The 18,340-nt window shown below is 38.5% G+C and overlaps 1 protein-coding gene across 3 annotated transcripts; it reads left to right on the forward strand.

Annotated features, from left to right (window-relative positions):
- Positions 1–7,806: 7,806 nt before the first annotated feature.
- On the forward strand, positions 7,807–15,603 carry LOC137985307 (syntaxin-17-like). Of its 3 annotated transcripts, none has more exons than XM_068832896.1 (8): positions 7,807–8,118; positions 10,469–10,596; positions 12,269–12,334; positions 13,192–13,402; positions 13,987–14,093; positions 14,668–14,718; positions 14,816–14,902; positions 15,347–15,603. In XM_068832896.1, the coding sequence occupies exons 2-8, from the start codon at positions 10,588–10,590 to the stop codon at positions 15,569–15,571; spliced, it is 756 nt and encodes a 251-aa protein (XP_068688997.1). In that variant the 5' UTR covers positions 7,807–8,118; positions 10,469–10,587; the 3' UTR covers positions 15,572–15,603. The 3 variants fall into 3 exon arrangements, with proteins under 3 accessions (XP_068688997.1, XP_068688994.1, XP_068688996.1); XM_068832893.1 differs by having other exon boundaries at positions 7,808–8,465; XM_068832895.1 differs by lacking the exon at positions 7,807–8,118 and adding an exon at positions 8,156–8,465 and having other exon boundaries at positions 13,192–13,398; positions 13,986–14,093.
- The last annotated feature ends 2,737 nt before the right edge of the window (positions 15,604–18,340 follow it).

The raw sequence follows: 18,340 nt of genomic DNA on the forward strand, positions 1-18,340 counted from the left end.
CAAAATTTGGGGGGAGCAAACTAAGAGTATTATGATATGACATGATGACATGATGGGAAGCGTGCGTCCCTCCGCAAACAACATACAGGTAACTGAGTAGAGTATCTTACTACCAAATGGTATGCGCATGCTAGCAAAGAATTAAAAATAAATAAGCTGGTGATGATAAAAAGAGGATATTACATGACCGCGCGGAGATAGGAAATTTCTCTTCGAGTGTTAAAAAATATTTCACTCGTTTCCTGCACTCACTCGTGAAATATTTTTCAACACGAGAAGAGAAATTTGGTATCTCCAAGCGGTCATGTAATGTTCTGTTTATTACATGATCGCCAATAAAATACCAAACCATTTAATATTTACTTTAATATTTTTTGTAATCCTAACGTAGAACAACGGCGCTATTGAAAATTGACCCTTTTGGCCTCGCTTTCAAACGTAAAATTCAAAAAATATTTAAGCTTGGACGAGGCCAAAAGGGCCAATTTTCAATCAAACAAAAGAATACTAAAATAGCGCCCATTTTGGAATAAGTTGTATTAAAATAGTAGAATTTATTACATAAACACCAATGAGATACCAGGGGAGCTCTCAAGCGAAAACATGATATCTTCACAAATGGCGGTCATTTTGGAAGAAGGTTTATGGCCGCGGAAAAGAATAACATTCAAATAATTTAATGAAATACACGTACTGTAAAGTAAGTAAATAGGGGGTAATAACGTCATACAATAAGATGAAATGTCCGCATTAGCAAACGACAGACAGCTAACGAAGTAGAGATTTATGATGGTGCGCGCGCATTAGCATAGTATACCTTTTCTCTCCTTACAAGTAAGTAGAGGAAACTAATGCACGTACTCTACTTACTACTTATAATACCTAGAAATTAATAGCACTATACAACATGTCGGTGCACAATCTTTTCTACAACTTGCAAATGCTAATTGCGGGTCGTAAATAAACTGAAATTGAATGACACAGTAGTGTGCGCTCTTCAGCAAACAACTTGTAACTAAATAAGTAGAGGGTAATAATTCGATAGCGTGAGCGCATTAGCAAACAAACTGCGCGCAAATGGTATAATAGAGGATACTAATAACTAGATACCAGTAATATCAAAAGAACTGATGGTGTGCGTGTTAGCAAACAAATTGTAAGTAAGTAAGTAAACGGAATAGTACTGATAGCTTGAGCGCATTAGAAGAATCTTGTATATGAATAAGTAGATGGTCAAAAAAACTTATCTAACTGTACCATGATACAATGATGCGCCATTTTTAAATGACTTACAATAAACTATAAACTTAAGGCAAGGGGGATAAATAATGGTGTGCGTGCGTTAGCAAAACCTTGCAAGTAGATAAGTAGAGAGTAATGATACGATGATAGCGCACGCATATTGGCATTATGCTCGTAAGTAAGTATAATTAATAGTACAATCTGAAATAAGAAACGCACATGCACCAACAACACAATTAAGAAGAAACCAATAACATCGTACCATGAAATGACACGCGCATGTTACTACAGAACCTAAGAAATGAACAAGTTCACTTGATGGTATTATCCTACTATTTATGGCCGTTGTGAAAAAGTATAACACAATGTTTTAATGGAGTGCACACACTATAAAGCGATCAGATCACATGGCTTAATGGCGTGCACGCATTATCAAACCATATGCAAGTACATAAGTACGTTCGTGCGTTAGTTACAAGTAAAGTAATAAGTGGACGGTGATGCTATCATGCATTTTAATGAGCTGCTTGCGCCAAGTAAAGGCTTATACTGTGTACGATAAGATGGATTAGATATATCGTACTATAAAGTTTGGGGCGCCTTAAAATTTGTAAATTAAGAGTTATGACATCCTACCGTTTATTCGCTTGCGTTCGTTAAATTCTAGTGAATTAAGGTCATAATATCGCGTAAAATAACACTAAAAAAAGTTATCAAATCATAAAGGCAATAATCAGAATTCACCCTCAGTGTTTGGAATTAAATTTATTTAGACAAATAACTTCACTATAAGTGCCTATAAGTGCCTTGGCTATGCCCGGCGAAGGAAAAAACAGGCAAGTCAGGACTCTGGCTTGTTGCGGTGCAATAATCAAATCGGGGTCAGTTTTTTTCCAGACCGAGTTTCTTTGTTGTTATTGTTACATATAAACAGGTATTTCTAAGAATATTGTTTTGCTTGTCCATTCTTGGCTCAAATTGATTTTTTGCAAACTTCTCTTTGACCCAGCCCGGGGAGGTCTTTGCTTGAGGGGTTCAGCTGGCCCGGGGTTTTCCTCCTAGGAGCAAGTGGACGCACGAGGAGGTTTTTCACCCAGCTGTTGTTCTACAACTTCTCTTTCATTTGAACCTTAGGTTTTCTTTGCTTTGTTTGTTGACTTGGCAGCTCCACTGTACTTGAATCTAGGTCAGACTGTAAAGATACACTAAGATAGTTACGGGCACAGAACTGCATCATACATGTATCTAAATTGAGACCGTAAATAAAAGGTAGAGTTAAAACAAGTGTCTTCCTTGTCGTTGCATCAGTTGGATATGCTTCAAAGAAGTTGAATTGCTGAAGCAGAGGTGGAAGCGTTACCCCTTTTTATTAGGTCTTCAGGAAGATAATTCTTAGACTAAGGACGGAAAGTAAGGGATAAGACTCACTAGAGTCTGATGGTGAAAAAAAACTGTTCCACTGCGCCACGACGCTTTTTTTAATTCTTGAAAGATGACTTTGTCAATTCGAAACAAAGAAGAAATTAATTAAAAATGGTCCGGCGTTGGAGTCTAGACACTGAAGAGTTCAATATGTTGTTATCGTAGTATGTAAACTGTAATATTTTAAACCACCAACTATGGTCGTAACATATAACGTACCCACTCAAAGTAGGCCTTTAGCTCAGTATTGGCTTGAAAAGTCACCGTAAGTTTGGAAACGAAGGCAAACCGTTCGTGAATGGTTTAGAATTTTAAGGCATGTGATGAAATTTTGTGTCATTGTAATTAAAGTTTTGTAAAACTAGTACTCCCAAGTTGTATTACATGACCTAACGTCACTTGCATAGAATCGTCTTTACCTTACATTACACTGTCCCAGCTAAACTATACAACACTTAACTACCCTACCCAACCCTGCCCTACCCAACCCTACCCCATACAGCACTACGGTATATCACAAGGGTGGGCTCCTGACTTATGGTAATGTGGCAAAAATGTAAACAAATATTCTCTCTTTTAGCAGTCTTTATTTATTTTATTCACTCCAATCCAAAGTAGGTACGGTAAGCTCTACTATACTAATTACAACGTAAAAATATAATGAGAACATAAGGGCTCGATATAGTGCAAATTAATTGGTGCCCAGAATAACTCGCATACAAAAAAGAAACGTACTGACAATCACATAAAAACATGTACATACACACAGCACATATATAAAAATGGAAACAAAACGAACACAAACATACAGAATATACCACAACAACAAGAAAGGAAATTAATATTGAGCAAAATAATATTTAAAAATTGTTTTTTTGAAGAGAATAGAAAGAGGAAGGTCATTTCAATAATGTTTAAATAAAACTCATAGACTTAGTGGTACGGACAAAATCAGGTAGCGCATTCCACAACTTAGCTGATACGTAAAAAAAAAAGAATTAAGCCCATAACTGGTTGTTTCAGGTTTATTGACGGACAGAATGTAATTTCCGCGAAGATCACGCATAAGAAGATTTTGAATGCGCTTATTGCATAGAGATGTAGAGTTTGACTTAAGTGGTAAGAGGACAGGTAATTTGCAAATATAAATCTCAGTGTTCTCTTATTCACATTATACCGTTTCTTTGACAAGAAATTTGCTGCCAGGATAACAGCGAAAAAAAGCACTGCTTTGTCGCGACTGTTCTATAACAAAAACTACTTGTTGAGAAATCAAAAGTCTTACTTTAACAGCAGACACCAGCGCTACTCCTTAGTATCTGGCTAGAGATCTTCTTGTCACTACTTTTTCCTCCGACCGCGCTTTAACAATTGGATGAGGGCCATTATCGTGCTTCTCAAGTTGCCTCGTTCATGCTCGAAAAGAATTCTGGGTAATTCTTCCATTCCACGACAAAGGGAAGCTCCCCGATTCTCATTTCATTAATTTTTTTTTATAAGTGTCGGGTCACCCAGTCATACCAGTAAAATACTGCACCAACTGAAGTTTTTAGCTTTCAAAACTTGCCCAAATTGTATCGGTAGGTCCTGGAATTCGTCCACAGAAAGGCCAGAGAGACAACTTCACTCGTGAACCGCCATGTTTTACAACAGAGCATTTTAGGCGTCCCAGTCTGCATGAAACCATCTCTCACCTCTGTCTCTAGAAGACCAGACACGTACAGTTCTTACGTTACGTTTATGCCTGTACAATCAACTGAAATCTCAATTGCTTGTAAAAAGTTAACCAGCATCTTCATTTTCTTGGTAGTCTAGGTATCGGAGAGCCTGAACATTAATTTACGCATGCGCTGACGGAATGTTTGAACACGAGAGAAAAATGCAGTACCTCCAGACGTGGCGCTGGAGCGTCGTACCAAACGAGTCATCCCGGGATTTCGGCCCGTGCGATCGCTTTTGGACGCAGTTGGCCCTTCGCTGCTTTCTGCTACCGACCTTGCCTCCCGGTACGGCATTGAGGGAGGGATATGTCGGCCCCTAAACCATATGAGACAAATCCCACGCCTACTCACAGCTTCTCAGACCGCCCTTGTCATTACAATATAGCGTAAGATTTCGGTGGCTTATATATTCAAAAATAAAGTAATTTTATCTGACATATGGTAAGCACTGCAGTCGCAGATTACAAAATGCACGCACGCGCTATGCTGAAGGTAACATACATACATGCATAAACTTTATTTCAACTCGAATTTCAGAATAACTGCAAGAGCCAATGTCTTCGACACATTACATCTACATCTAAAATACATAGCATATACAGATACATAACTAAATACATAATAGTTAAAGATATATTAATTCAAAAGGAAAGGCGCCGTACAAAATGCGGTCTTGGATTCTCTAGTTTAAAACCCGTAGGCTCAGTGGTACGGACAAAATCAGGTAGCGCATTCCGCAACTTAGCTGATACGTAAGAAAAAAAATTAAGGCCATAACTGGTTGTTTTAGGTTTATTGAGGGGCAGAATGTAATTTCCGCGAAGATCACGCATAAGAAGATTTTTAATGCGCTTATTGCATAGAGATGTAGAGTTTGACTTAAGTGGTAAGAGGACAGGTAATTTGCAAATACAAATCTCAGTGTTCTCTTATTTACCGTACCGTTTCTTTGACAAGAAATTTGCTACGAGGATAACAGCGAAAAAAAAGCACTGCTTTGTCGCGAATGTTCTATAACAAAAACTACTTGTTGAGAAATCAAAAGTCTTACTTTAACAGCAGACACCAGCGCTACTCCTTAGTATCTGGCTAGAGATCTTCTTGTCACTACTTTTTCCTCCGGCCGCGCTTTAACAATTGGATGAGGGCCATTATCGTGCTTCTCAAGTTGCCTCGTTCATGCTCGAAAAGAATTCTGGGTAATTCTTCCATTCCACGACAAAGGGAAGCTCCCCGATTCTCATTTCATTAATTTTTTTTTTTATAAGTGTCGGGTCACCCAGTCATACCAGTAAAATACTGCACCAACTGAAGTTTTTAGCTTTCAAAACTTGCCCAAATTGTATCGGTAGGTCCTGGAATTCGTCCACAGAAAGGCCAGAGAGACAACTTCACTCGTGAACCGCCATGTTTTACAACAGAGCATTTTAGGCGTCCAGTCTGCATGAAACCATCTCTCACCTCTGTCTCTAGAAGACCAGACACGCACGGTTCTTACGTTACGTTTATGCCTGTACAATCAACTGAAATCTCAATTGCTTGTAAAAAGTTAACCAGCATCTTCATTTTCTTGGTAGTCTAGGTATCGGAGAGCCTGAACATTAATTTACGCATGCGCTGACGGAATGTTTGAACACGAGAGAAAAATGCAGTACCTCCAGACGTGGCGCTGGAGCGTCGTACTAAACGAGTCATCCCGGGATTTCGGCCCGTGCGATCGCTTTTGGACGCAGTTGGCCCTTCGCTGCTTTCTGCTACCGACCTTGCCTCCCGGTACGGCATTGAGGGAGGGATATGTCGGCCCCTAAATCATATGAGACAAATCCCACGCCTACTCACAGCTTCTCAGACCGCCCTTGTCATTACAATATAGCGTAAGATTTCGAAAGCTCATATATTCAATGTTAAAGTAATTTTATCTGACATATGGTAAGCACTGCAGTCGCAGATTACAAAATGCACGCACGCGCTATGCTGAAGGTAACATACATACATGCATAAACTTTATTTCAACTCGAATTTCAGAATAACTGCAAGAGCCAATGTCTTCGACACATTACATCTACATCTAAAATACATAGCATATACAGATACATAACTAAATACATAATAGTTAAAGATATATTAATTCAAAAGGAAAGGCGCCGTACAAAATGCGGTCTTGGATTCTCTAGTTTAAAACCCGTAGACTCAGTGGTACGGACAAAATCAGGTAGCGCATTCCGCAACTTAGCTGATACGTAAGAAAAAAAATTAAGACCATAACTGGTTGTTTCAGGTTTATTGAGGGACAGAATGTAATTTCTGCGAAGATCACGCATAAGAAGATTTTGAATGCGCTTATTGCATAGAGATGTAGAGTTTGACTTAAGTGGTAAGAGGACAGGTAATTTGCAAATACAAATCTCAGTGTTCTCTTATTTACATTATACCGTTTCTTTGACAAGAAATTTGCTGCGAGGATAACAGCGAGAAAAAAGCACTGCTTTGTCGCGAATATGCTATAACAAAAAGTACTTGTTGAGAAATCAAAAGTCTTACGTTAACAGCAGACACCAGCGCTACTCCTTAGTATCTGGCTAGAGATCCTCTTGTCACTACTTTTTCCTCCGGCCGCGCTTTAACAATTGGATGAGGGCCATTATCGTGCTTCTCAAGTTGCCTCGTTCATGCTCGAAAAGAATTCTGGGTAATTCTTCCATTCCACGACAAATTCTCATTTCATTAATTTTTTTTTACAAGTGTCGGGTCACCCAGTCATACCAATAAAATACAGCATCAACTGAAGTTTTTAGCTTTCAAAACTTGCCCAAATTGTATCGGTAGATCCTGGAATTCGTCCACAGAAAGGCCAGTGAAACAACTTCACTCGTGAACCACCATGTTTTACAACAGAGCATTTTTATACCAATGACAGTGGGACAGAATTTCCTAATATTTGTTCTTGTATTCCGGAAGAAAGATGTTGGGCTCTTGCGGACATCCTTAATAAATTTTGCCTTTTCGATAAGATCGACAGAGGTATAATCTTTTACATTAGACAATTACTGTTGTTATACCTCCCAACTCAAATACGTTTCCTGATTGAAGGAGAACGTGTCAAGTGTCATTGGTCAAAACTTCATGACGCCCTAGAGCGAACAAAACTTCATGACGCCCTAGGGCAACAACAACTTGAACTTTCGACTCACACGTGATCAGGTCGTGCCCCTTTGAAACGGCGGTAAATCTGTACGCCAGCCGACGTCAAGCAAATAATTTTTATCTGTGTATTGTCCTGTTTTGAGTTGGGAGGTATAACAAAACACTTAATGACTGGCCCCTCGGGAAACAGTGAGTTTTGTTTCCCCTCGACCTCAATGTTTCCCTCGGCTTCGCCTCGGGGAACATTGAGGGTCTCGGGGAAACAAAACTCACTGTTTCCCTTGAGGCCAGTCATTAAGTGCTTACTAGTCTAACTGTGAAAAGCCGCTCTGACAGAAGGGTTTTTCTTTGGTCAAAAAAATGCACGTGGTAAAAGTGGCATGGGAATTGGCCGTTAGTTACTTTAAAGAAAATCCACCGTAACATTTCTCCAACATTAATCGTACCAAGAGAGGGTGGCCTGCATGTAACGTGGCGAGTACAAAAAAAGATCAGACGCACTTGAGGGCCCATTTGAGGTGTCTCTTCGTTACAGGCGAAACGAGAGCGAAAAAGAGGCTGGTGGCTTGAGCCTTTTCTGCGGTACACTGTAAGTTAGAATATATGATGTACTTGCTGTTAACAACAGCTGTAGAAGAGAATACGTGTCCGCAACGGCAAAGAATAATGCGAAATCTTACCCATAGATTCCTACAAAACACCAGGGATAGTCTGTGCTTTTAAAACGGACCAAGTCTTTTTTTCCCAAGATGCACGCAGACTCGTTGCAGCCTCTGGGTAAAATCAGATGACGTGACGTGAATACTAAATTTTTGCCTATCAAGCATAACGACTGTGGACTTTATAAACAAGATTTATTCATTCTACGAGTTCAGGATGAGTTAATTTAATAGCTGGATACAAGGATGGCAACTTTTGATTCATCGGAACTAAGTCGTAAGTATTATATCCCTGACGGCATGCCGAACGTTATAAAATCGGTACTGTATTTGAAGGTAATAACTGCATATGTACGCTTGCAACAATAACTAACAGCTAACAAGTCTGTGATAAAATTTGCATAACGCCGAATGGTTAGCTTTCAATTATGGCAGTGCATGTCTGCAGATAACTACTGTAGGTCTACTATAAGCGCCGATTTTTAAAGGTCAGTTTTCTCTACGAATATTATGAGGGTTAGTCTCGTCGTAAAAGGATCGAAGTAATTTCTTCTAAATACTGGAATCTCTTCTTACATAGAATTAAATGTTTTTAAACAAATACGTATAAACAATAATAATTACTGGATGAGGTTTTTATGACATCCTGAATAATCAAGGTCGAGGTAGGGGTTATTAGCAGAAACCGAGACCTTGATTATTCTGGATATCACCAAAACCGAATCTAATAATTATTGTTTTATTATACATTGAACGAAAAAAAAAATGGTCACAACAGTGAGTGGAACTGATATTATTTATTTCTAAACATGTGAAAATACACAAATCAGCGGCACATAATTCAATAGGCTAGTTTCAAATTGTGCAGCAACAAAAGAACAGGGTCGAGGTTCAGGGGAATAATTTGCATTTTCTTTTGTTCTGAACAATACAAAATGCTAATTATTCCCCTGAACCTTGACTGTTCTTTTGTTGCTGCACAATTCGAAAGTAGCCTATTGACGTGTAAAAAATTAAATAAAAGCTGGTTGTGAAAGTAAATAGCAATAATACACCAATCAACTTGAAACGTCAACATCCCCCCCCCTTCCTGGGACAAACCCCGGGCATTTGAACTTTTGAAGATTGCATCATTCAAATTCCCACCCCCTCAGGCCAAAATGGTGTTCAAATGCCCAACAGAAATTGTCGTTATCTCCGGTCATCTTTAATAGAGCTTTTGTACAAACATGGCAACATATGTTTCGTGACCCTTTATATGATGATGCTGTTTTTCCCACACTTGAGCTACTAGAAAAACATAACTTTAATATTGAAACTATTAACAATGACTTGAAAATTGAATGAATTAACCCATTGACTCCTGGGGGTTCCCCATTGACGAGTAAAATTGTCTGGTGTGAGACAGAGTAAAGTACTTAGTGTGGCCGGTTTAGTGGTGAATGGTTTAAGTCAAACAATGTCAATAAGCAAGTATAAGATGCTCTAACTCCAAAACACGGCAAAGATTGTTTAACAACGGTATTGTATACTTATCAACAACAGAGCCTAGAGCGTTTACGACTGCATGTATTTTAAATTGTTCAGTGTTGGTTGATAGCCAAAACAGAAACTTACAGCTTTCAGAGCTTTAACAATGAAATGGGGGTGTGAGAACGTTCCATGTGGTATTCACTCTATAGTATGACAAAGATAAATTATGCAACCAAAATTCCTTTGAAGACAACTTTTGAAGACCTTTTTTGTAAGCCAATTGCTCACAAATGCTATATCTCTTTCTTTAAACTCTTCCATCTCATCCAAGCATGTGTTTATAGCTGTTAGCAACTTCGGTACCCCAAAAAAATCATTTGAAACCTGACACTTGCGGTTCAATTTTCCCAACCCCACCCAGTGCCCACTCCCCGGGCACAGAAAATAGTCAAATACCTGCGGTTTGCCTGGCGGGGGGATGTTGAAGTTTTGATTTGATTGGCGCATAAATAAGGCTAACTGAAGAAAACAAACCTGGAAGTCATGTTTTTGCTTCTTCACTGACGGCAAGCAACACAAGCCTGCAAAGTTGATGTGATTACACTTCGAAATCATGCATTGCGGTCATACAAGACATGATTGCCCGTGACCTTTAGTGTCCTTGACATGATTATTGTATAGTCTGCAGCTAGACGGCATCACAGGCACTGATTTCGAAAATTCACTGTATGCTTTTGACCAATCAGAAAAGAGCTATATAGTGACCTCAAATTAAATGGACTCTTATTTACTTGGTGTTCCTATAAGGAGGTGATTCATTGGCAAACTTACCCAGACATCCACTAAGAAGGTTTCAACCAGCTTTACGCAAGTTTCAAGTTGCTCTTCCTGCTGATCTCCAAAGGCTTCAACTGCACAAGATCAACATGGAAAAGGTAAGGTAATGTTTTTTACCTACCCTAACAGTATTGATAAGCAACTAATTTCTCAACGTAACATTGTAACTAGGATTAATATGCAGGTAATGAGATACCCTGGTCCCCGAGATTTTTCTTGAGCCGCGAGAGAGCCGGGAAGCGGCCAGAAGAGATAAACCTCTGGTACCCTGTGAGCAGTTGGTTTCTCCTACGCTTCCCGAGAGAGAAACCACTGCGTGCAACCATTTGATTTTCTTACGTGATGTATTGAGATCACTTTGTCTTGCAGGGTAAATCTCTGGTTACCTTGGACTTGAATCTCACTTTCATAAATGAAAAGAAATGTTAAACAAAAAAGTCGTAATGTTTTCAGTGAAAATATCTCCCATCACAGCAATGTCATCTTTCTTGCAGTGATTTTGGCCATTTCAGTGAGTGCTTGTATAAGCCTCAGAAGGCATTTTAGCTTGAAACACTGCAATCATTACTGAAAATGATGTTTTGAATAAGACTTACAGCTGTAATAGAGGTTGCTTAATAGTTTTGACTTGCATGACAGTAGTTTGGGCCACTCTTGGCCTCTTCCACATTAAGAGTGCACGATTGCTTGCTGTCTGCACATGTGTTTAGTATCAAAATATCATTCACCAATATACCTTTATTATTAAGTTTGCAATATTCAGAGCTCTCAAGTCCTTAAGTTTCCAAAGCTTGCTGGAGATAGTGCCAAAAGCACAAGTGTCCTGTACTTCTTGTGCCAGAGACGCCAAAAAATTGTAGGTGGGTCCGGGGCCATGCTCCCCCGGAAAATTTTTCAAAAGTTTGCACTTCTGAAATAGCTGGAAATGCACCGTCGAGTCCGCCATTTTGGTATTTTCATGCGGCTTGCTTAGAGAACCGATGTTGTTATGGTCAGCCTGAGCCAACATATCAGCTTACGCTTCATATATTAACGGGTGAAAGTCCTGAAGAAACAAGAAAATTGGTCGCACACAGACAGATCGAAAATTGGCCGAAGTTCAGTGCCAATGAAGGAGCAACCACTTCTGACAGCTCAATAGGCACCAGAAGAGTGCCAAGGCGTGAGAAATGCTTGTGTTGGTGTGAGAATGTGAGATGGCATCGAAATGCATGAGACTCACGTTCAATGCGTGAGACTTGAGAGCTCTGAGTATTATGTATAAATTATTATAATGGCCATTTTAATATACCAGAGACACATAATCCATCTGGATGAATTATGCGTCTCTCTTGCGTTATCTGTCTAATGTAAAGGCAGGACAAACTATATATTAAGAAGTATAATCTGTCTAGGAACTTGGGCAAACATCTTTTTTGTGTCTGTTAACCCATTGACTCCCGGGGGTTCCCCATTGACGAGAAAAGTCATCTGCCGTTAAACAGAGTAAAAAAGCAAGTCTGGCCGGTTTAGGCAGGTTTTGGGTGTTAAAGGGTTAAATTAGTCTAGTATAAAGGCACAAGATGCGTAATGTATCTGGGCAAACAATCCAGTTTAGTATGTCTTAGAAGGTGTACCAAAGTGGATAGTTTGTTGAGACACATAAGCCTGCTTTTAAAGCAAACGAACTTAACAGACACAGATAATAGTTGCCCAAGTTGTCCCAGACAAATAATGCATCTCTAGTATAAAAATGGCCAATATCACCAATGTACATTTTTTGATTTGCAGTATTATCGGTCAGAGGCTTGGTTTGAACTCAACAAGGAACAAATCAATGCTGCAAGGACTGTTCAGGTATTTACATATTATTGTTGTTGTAGTTTTCTTACCACTTTCCTTTTTTTTTAAAGTAAACATTGACCCTTTCATCCCTGAAGCGACCCCCAATGACAAGTAAAATCGTCTGGCGTTAGTAGGCACAGTAAAATCTACAGGTGCCACTCGTAGGAGGGAGAGGGTTAAAGGGGACATAGTTTTTGAGTGGACCTACGTGTTGTTATCCCATTCATCCCTGAAGAGGCCTTCATTGACAAGTAAAATCGTTTGGTGTTAGACTGAGTAAAATGTATAGGTGTCACTCTTAGGAGGGAGAGGGTTTATAACCCATTGACTCCCAGGGGTTTCCCATTGACAAGTAAAATCGTCTGGCCGGTTTAGGCCGGTTTGGGCATCAAAGGTTTAAAGGGGACTAGTTTTTGAGTGGACCTACATGTTGTTTCCTTTGACTGCCGCTGTCATGACTTATCAATAAATTATTGTTATTATGATTTAGTATATACTAAAACAGTGGATAGCATTGAACTTGCGCTCTGATTGCATGGCCACTCAAACTCCAGATATCCTTTGCTATTCACCTGCGAGAAATTTGCGCGGAATTTGTGCCCGAAAATGTTGTAATCTTTGCAGGAACAAATAAATTAGTCATATTTTTGTGCTAATTTTATTATCTCACTGTTTTAGTTTATACTAAAAGAACTATTCACTTCAGCATCGGTGGCTATATTTACCTTGCTGTTTCGCGGGTCAGTAAATATCCACCACCTGCAGCCACCTCCACTTTGGTGAATAGTTGTTAAGTATTGATCCTTTTAATCTTGTTGATATGAAGTTTTAAGTTTATATTCAGAAGTAAATATTGCTCTTTTTCTTAGCAACTAAAAGCCCACGTAAAAGAAATTGAGAACACAAGGAATCAAATACAGCACTCAGATTTGCCACAGTTTGACGAGCAAATCAAGGCACTACAAGATGAAGTAAAGGCTGGGGTAAACTCATTTCGCGAAGTTCAACAGATGTACACACATGAAAAACTGAACAAAGAGCCTAAAAGAATGCCTTTTGCCAAAGACAGGAATTCTGCAGGTAATTTTCAGTTCTTGAATAGATATTGTTATTTTTGTTTTGAGTATCTAAGTTTCACAGGTATTCAGTTAAGAAAATTTCTTACTGTGTCTGCATAGCCACTAAATATTGTAAAACTCAACTTTTTTCTTATTTAGACACCAAGTGCCAATTTTTGAGGGGTCAATGCATGTAATGCTATTGAATAGATAAATGATCACAATCCAGTTAATAACACAATCATGAGATTGGTTTTGCAAGTGCTCATATCCTTTTGATAGTGATTTACCATGTATTTGGTTAGTAGCATTATCCAACATGATGTGAATTCTTTCCTCCAAACATGTTGCCGTCAACATTCATTGTCCAGCTTGTGGAGAGGAGCAAGTGAATGACGATAAACTGATGATGATAATGATCGATTGTGTCATAATTTAAACTTCCTAGTTATTCTCACAAGGGGGGGGGGGGGGGGGGTGGGGGGAGTGATGAATAATGACAGTGTGTGAGATGGCCACCGTGTTTGTGAAACATTAGGTACCTACTTGTACATTAGATTTGTGTTATTGGTGCTGAATTATTTCTATTTGTTGGATAATATCTAGCACAGGGCCTGGATGTTACAGAGTCAAGTAATAGCTCTCAGCTGCATATCCAGTCACAGGTTGTTGTAGAGGAAGATGCACAAGCTTCTTGGGATTCTTTAAATAAGGTCTGTAAGTTGTTATTTGATTTTGATCGTAGAAGATCATAGCAAAACACTTTTTAAAATTTAAAGTGCCTATGATGTAAAAGATATCTTTTGCGTATTTGAAGAATGGTGTTTTCTATTTTGGAATTCATTCTTTTGTTCCAGAGATATTCAAGTTTTTGTTAAAAAATTACAGCTGACCGACACCCATCCAATATTTTTGGAGATATTCTCAATTTTGTGATTCATTACAATCATTTGCAGTGTTTGTGACGTCATCAAGTTTCTGCCTTTTTTGTTTGTATTTAATACCCAGTATTTGTATTAAATTATTGTTGATATTATAAAAGAAAATTACATTTTAGCTCGAAGACATGAATTTATGGCAAGAACAACAGCTCACTTGCCAGATATTGTTCTTGCCATGCAAACATAAAATTCACTTCTTCTCACCACTGTGGAGTAAATTATCTTAGATTATATATGTGTGGCAATTTTATGTAATATTATTTTTGTATGATATGTTGGCTTAAAGGACGTCCAGGGTAATACTATTCCCATTGACGCACTTGTGACTGTGCATTTTTTTGAATAGGGGCTGTTGGAGTTAAACGAACTGATTCACGACTTTTCAGCTTTAGTGCATGTAAGTGAATTAACTTGATGTAAAAATCATTTAGATCACAAGTGATGCAGAATATTCATTCTCGTTTTACCTTAACTTTAAACTTAAAAACCTTTAGGAGCAGCAAGAAGTGATAGACTCCATTGAAAACAACATTGAACATGCTCAAGTTAACGTGGAGGAGGGTGTCAACCTTTTAGGGGCGGTAAGACTTTACTTTTTTCAGAGTTTAAAAATCACAGTGACTGTTCTTCCACAATTTTGGCACTGCTAAGTAGATTTTTCCATCCTTCATCTCTTTTGCCTTCCATACCCTCCCTACTGTACGTCATCCTTTCAACACTTTCCTACTCTCTGACAACCCCCTTCAAAAATTTACTTGAACTCTCAATAAGAGCCTCCTTTATATTTATGTCTCGTTCAAAAATGGTTTATTTTTGTTATTTTTTTCCAGGCTGGAAAAATTAAAAGTTTTTAATCTTGAGTTTTGTTGAGAAGCATGGACAACTCAAGGCTTGAACAAATTTTAGTAACAAAATTCCTCTGACTGTCTTTATGCAGAAAATGAAGAATAATTATATAATTATATAGTTTTCTTGTTATCATTGACATTTTTACTTTTTTAGTGCTGTGTCATTGTATTTTTCAGGCCAACAAGTTAAAAGCTGTCGCGTATCCTGTCATTGGTGCTGCTGTAGGTGGACTGTTTGGTGGTCCTGTGGGACTAGCTGTGGGTATCAAGGCAGGAGCTGCTGTTGCTGTCGGGGGAGGGGTGCTCGGCTTTTTTGGTGGAAAATATGTTAAAAAGAAGAATGATGATGTTACTGACATACAGCTTGAAAACTTAAGTTCGAATAAGGACAAATCTCAGTGAAGGAGTCTGTACAGTTCCCACCCCCGCCCCCCTTATATTTCCATATTTCCACAATGTGTTTTTTCAAAATGTTCTTTGCGTTGTGTACCTAATATTGGAGATAGAGTAGAGGGTGTAAAACTGCAGGTTGCAGGTCATTGTTTCGCCATAGCTGAAACAAGTCAGACCTATCAGACCTTAAGGACGGTGCCTACTATTGTTATTGCGCATACGTTCTGCGTATCTCCATATACTCGGATTTCCTATCGCCGATGCTTACTAATACAGGGATATTTTTGCGCGGTTTAAAACTATCCAGAGAAAGTAGATCTTAGTAAGTACTCTTGGTATTCAAAAAGAAAATTGGGGGTAACCATGCATTTTTGAGAGATAATTAAGTTTCAGTTTGAGAAAGAACGCCATACACTGCTTTGTATTTTACAGCTTTTTACAAATAATATTCATGAATTATCTTTGAAAATTCTTTTTGAATTTCAATAACACTTGTTAAGATCTACATTTCCTGCATAATCACACACCGGGGCAAAAATATCTTCAATTAGTAGGCACCGTCCTTAACACTATGCTTTAGATAATGTTTAAGCCTAAGGTTAGCATTTTTATTTTAACCCAAATAGTACAAGTTGGGGGATGCCTTGATCATCCACACAAATGCGACAAAATGACAGGGTACATTTACTGTGTTCACTGATTAGAGTATAATGTAAAGTGCTAAGTTTGTACCCCATACATGTATGAACTATGTGAGCGTTAGCCCTACTAATGGAAATGGGCCCACACAAGGACAGAGAAAAACTCTGACCAGGGTGGGAATTGAGTTCCCACGGCCTGCTCCTGTCTCACCTTGCAGCCCGGTCGGTAGAGCAGCAGTGATCTAACCTGAAGGTCGTGGGTTCAATTCCGACCCTGATCAGAGTTTTTCTCTGTCCTTGTGTGGGCCCATTACCATTAGTAGGGCTAACGCCCACGTGGTTTATATGGGGTGGAAACTTAGCACTTCACATTACACTCAAATCAGTTAAGTTTATTCAAATATAAGTGCTACACAACCAACATTTGCAAAAAACGTACTTGTACATGTACTGTGGGCAACCTTATTATTAGATTACGTAGTCTTTTTGAAAAAGCCCACTAATCTGCTTCAGGGGTCAGTTGGAACATTGAAATTGTGTCAACTTAGTGGTGGTCCAGTGGTTAGGGCATTGGGTTTGCTTGTGGTTGTGGTTGTCCCACGTTCAAATCCCACTCTAACCTCTGGTTTGGATTTACTTTCGGTTGTCTCTACCATGCTTTGTAAATAGCCTACTGGTTGCTTCTTGCCAGTTGGGGTTCTTAATCATATTTCTAAGTTTAAATTGTTTCTTTCACAACTTATTAAAAGTGGGGTGCCTGTGAACAATTTTGATAGCTAAGTGCACTTCCACTATAAACAAAGCATTTACATTTTTCTTTGATTAGTTGTTTTAAATTCTTTGAGTGGAGTTTCTGGAAACTAATCGTATTGCCACGTACAGCACTGTAACTGCATCTTCTCTGTGAAAAAAGGCCAATAATATTTTTTATTTAAACCTAATGTATTTTTAGACTAGCATCAGAAAAGCTGCCAAACATAAAATTAATATTTATAATAATGTATTAATGTATAAAATATTAATAGTATTGATATTGCTTAAAATTAAATTAAAAGGACCTAGTTTTTTGGTGGACTTTAACCCTATCTTTCCCAAGGCTGTTTCCCCATTGACTAATAAAATCATCTGGTGTAAGACAGTAAAATCGGGAAAAGTTGCTCTTTAGTGTAAAAGTGCACGTTATGACCAGACAGTAGGGAGCTAAAGCATGTGACATTAATATTTTTGAGACGTGGGCTGCAACTGGAAGTGCACATTTTGCATACCAGGACAGTAGTGTCTCCTAGATTTTTAAACAAATCTTGAATGGAGAAAGGATACTGATCCACAATATAAAAATGTGGTTGTGTGTAGACAGTTTAAAAGGGAAAACAACTCACTTGCGGTTGCCATCCGCTCGACAAAAATATAGTGTGCTTAAAGCTCCCTAATATAATGGGCCATATTCCATTTACCACCCACTTGTCTTCATGGGTGGTCTCCTGTAAATTTCAATCACCTGAAGAGATGTCAGAAATCTTGTTACATTGTAACAGTAACTTCTCAGGCCATAGTGTGGATTGCAGCATTTTCTTAACATTCCAATTAAATTTGTGACTTAAGTGCAAACTTGAACCAGGAAAAATGTGGGCTGTAACTTGGAAGTTACAGGTTAATCATTATTAGTAAAAGGAAAGGACTTTATTACTGAGTAAAAAGGGACTATTCTTTGAGCCTTACATTACCCCTGATGAAGACATTAAAATACGTTTTGTCTTGAATTGCTACTCTGTGAGTTACAAAATAATCTTCACGCTGGAGGAGCATATCAAACTATGTCTGTACATTTGGTTAACATGCCTTGATCTTTTGAACAAATTTCATGCTCTTTTGTAGCATCTGGTGGATGGCCAAATTGTATAAACTCACAAAGACCATTTCCAGGAATTAGTTTCCACCAAGAGACATTTGAGTGAAGACTGATAATTTGTGTAACCATAGTTACTGAAACGGGGCACTTTCATTTTGTAAAAATGTGGTCGACTTTCTTATTGTAAAAAAAAAATCAGTGACTAACACCCACTCAATAAATTGTGGGGAAGGTATGGTACCGGTAAGTGATAAAAAACATAATTATTGTCTACTTGAGCATGTGGGA

The sequence above is a fragment of the Montipora foliosa genome, chromosome 14, assembly GCF_036669935.1.
Source record: "Montipora foliosa isolate CH-2021 chromosome 14, ASM3666993v2, whole genome shotgun sequence".
NCBI classification, from domain to species: Eukaryota; Metazoa; Cnidaria; class Anthozoa; order Scleractinia; family Acroporidae; genus Montipora; species Montipora foliosa.

Coding starts and splice junctions, on each gene's coding strand:
- LOC137985307 (XM_068832893.1), top strand. CDS start 8,435: ATGGCAACTTTTGATTCATCGGAACTAAGTC. Junction 10,597..12,268: donor ACAAGATCAACATGGAAAAG/GTAAGGTAATGT, acceptor TTTGATTTGCAG/TATTATCGGTCAGAGGCTTG. Junction 14,719..14,815: donor ACTTTTCAGCTTTAGTGCAT/GTAAGTGAATTA, acceptor AAAAACCTTTAG/GAGCAGCAAGAAGTGATAGA.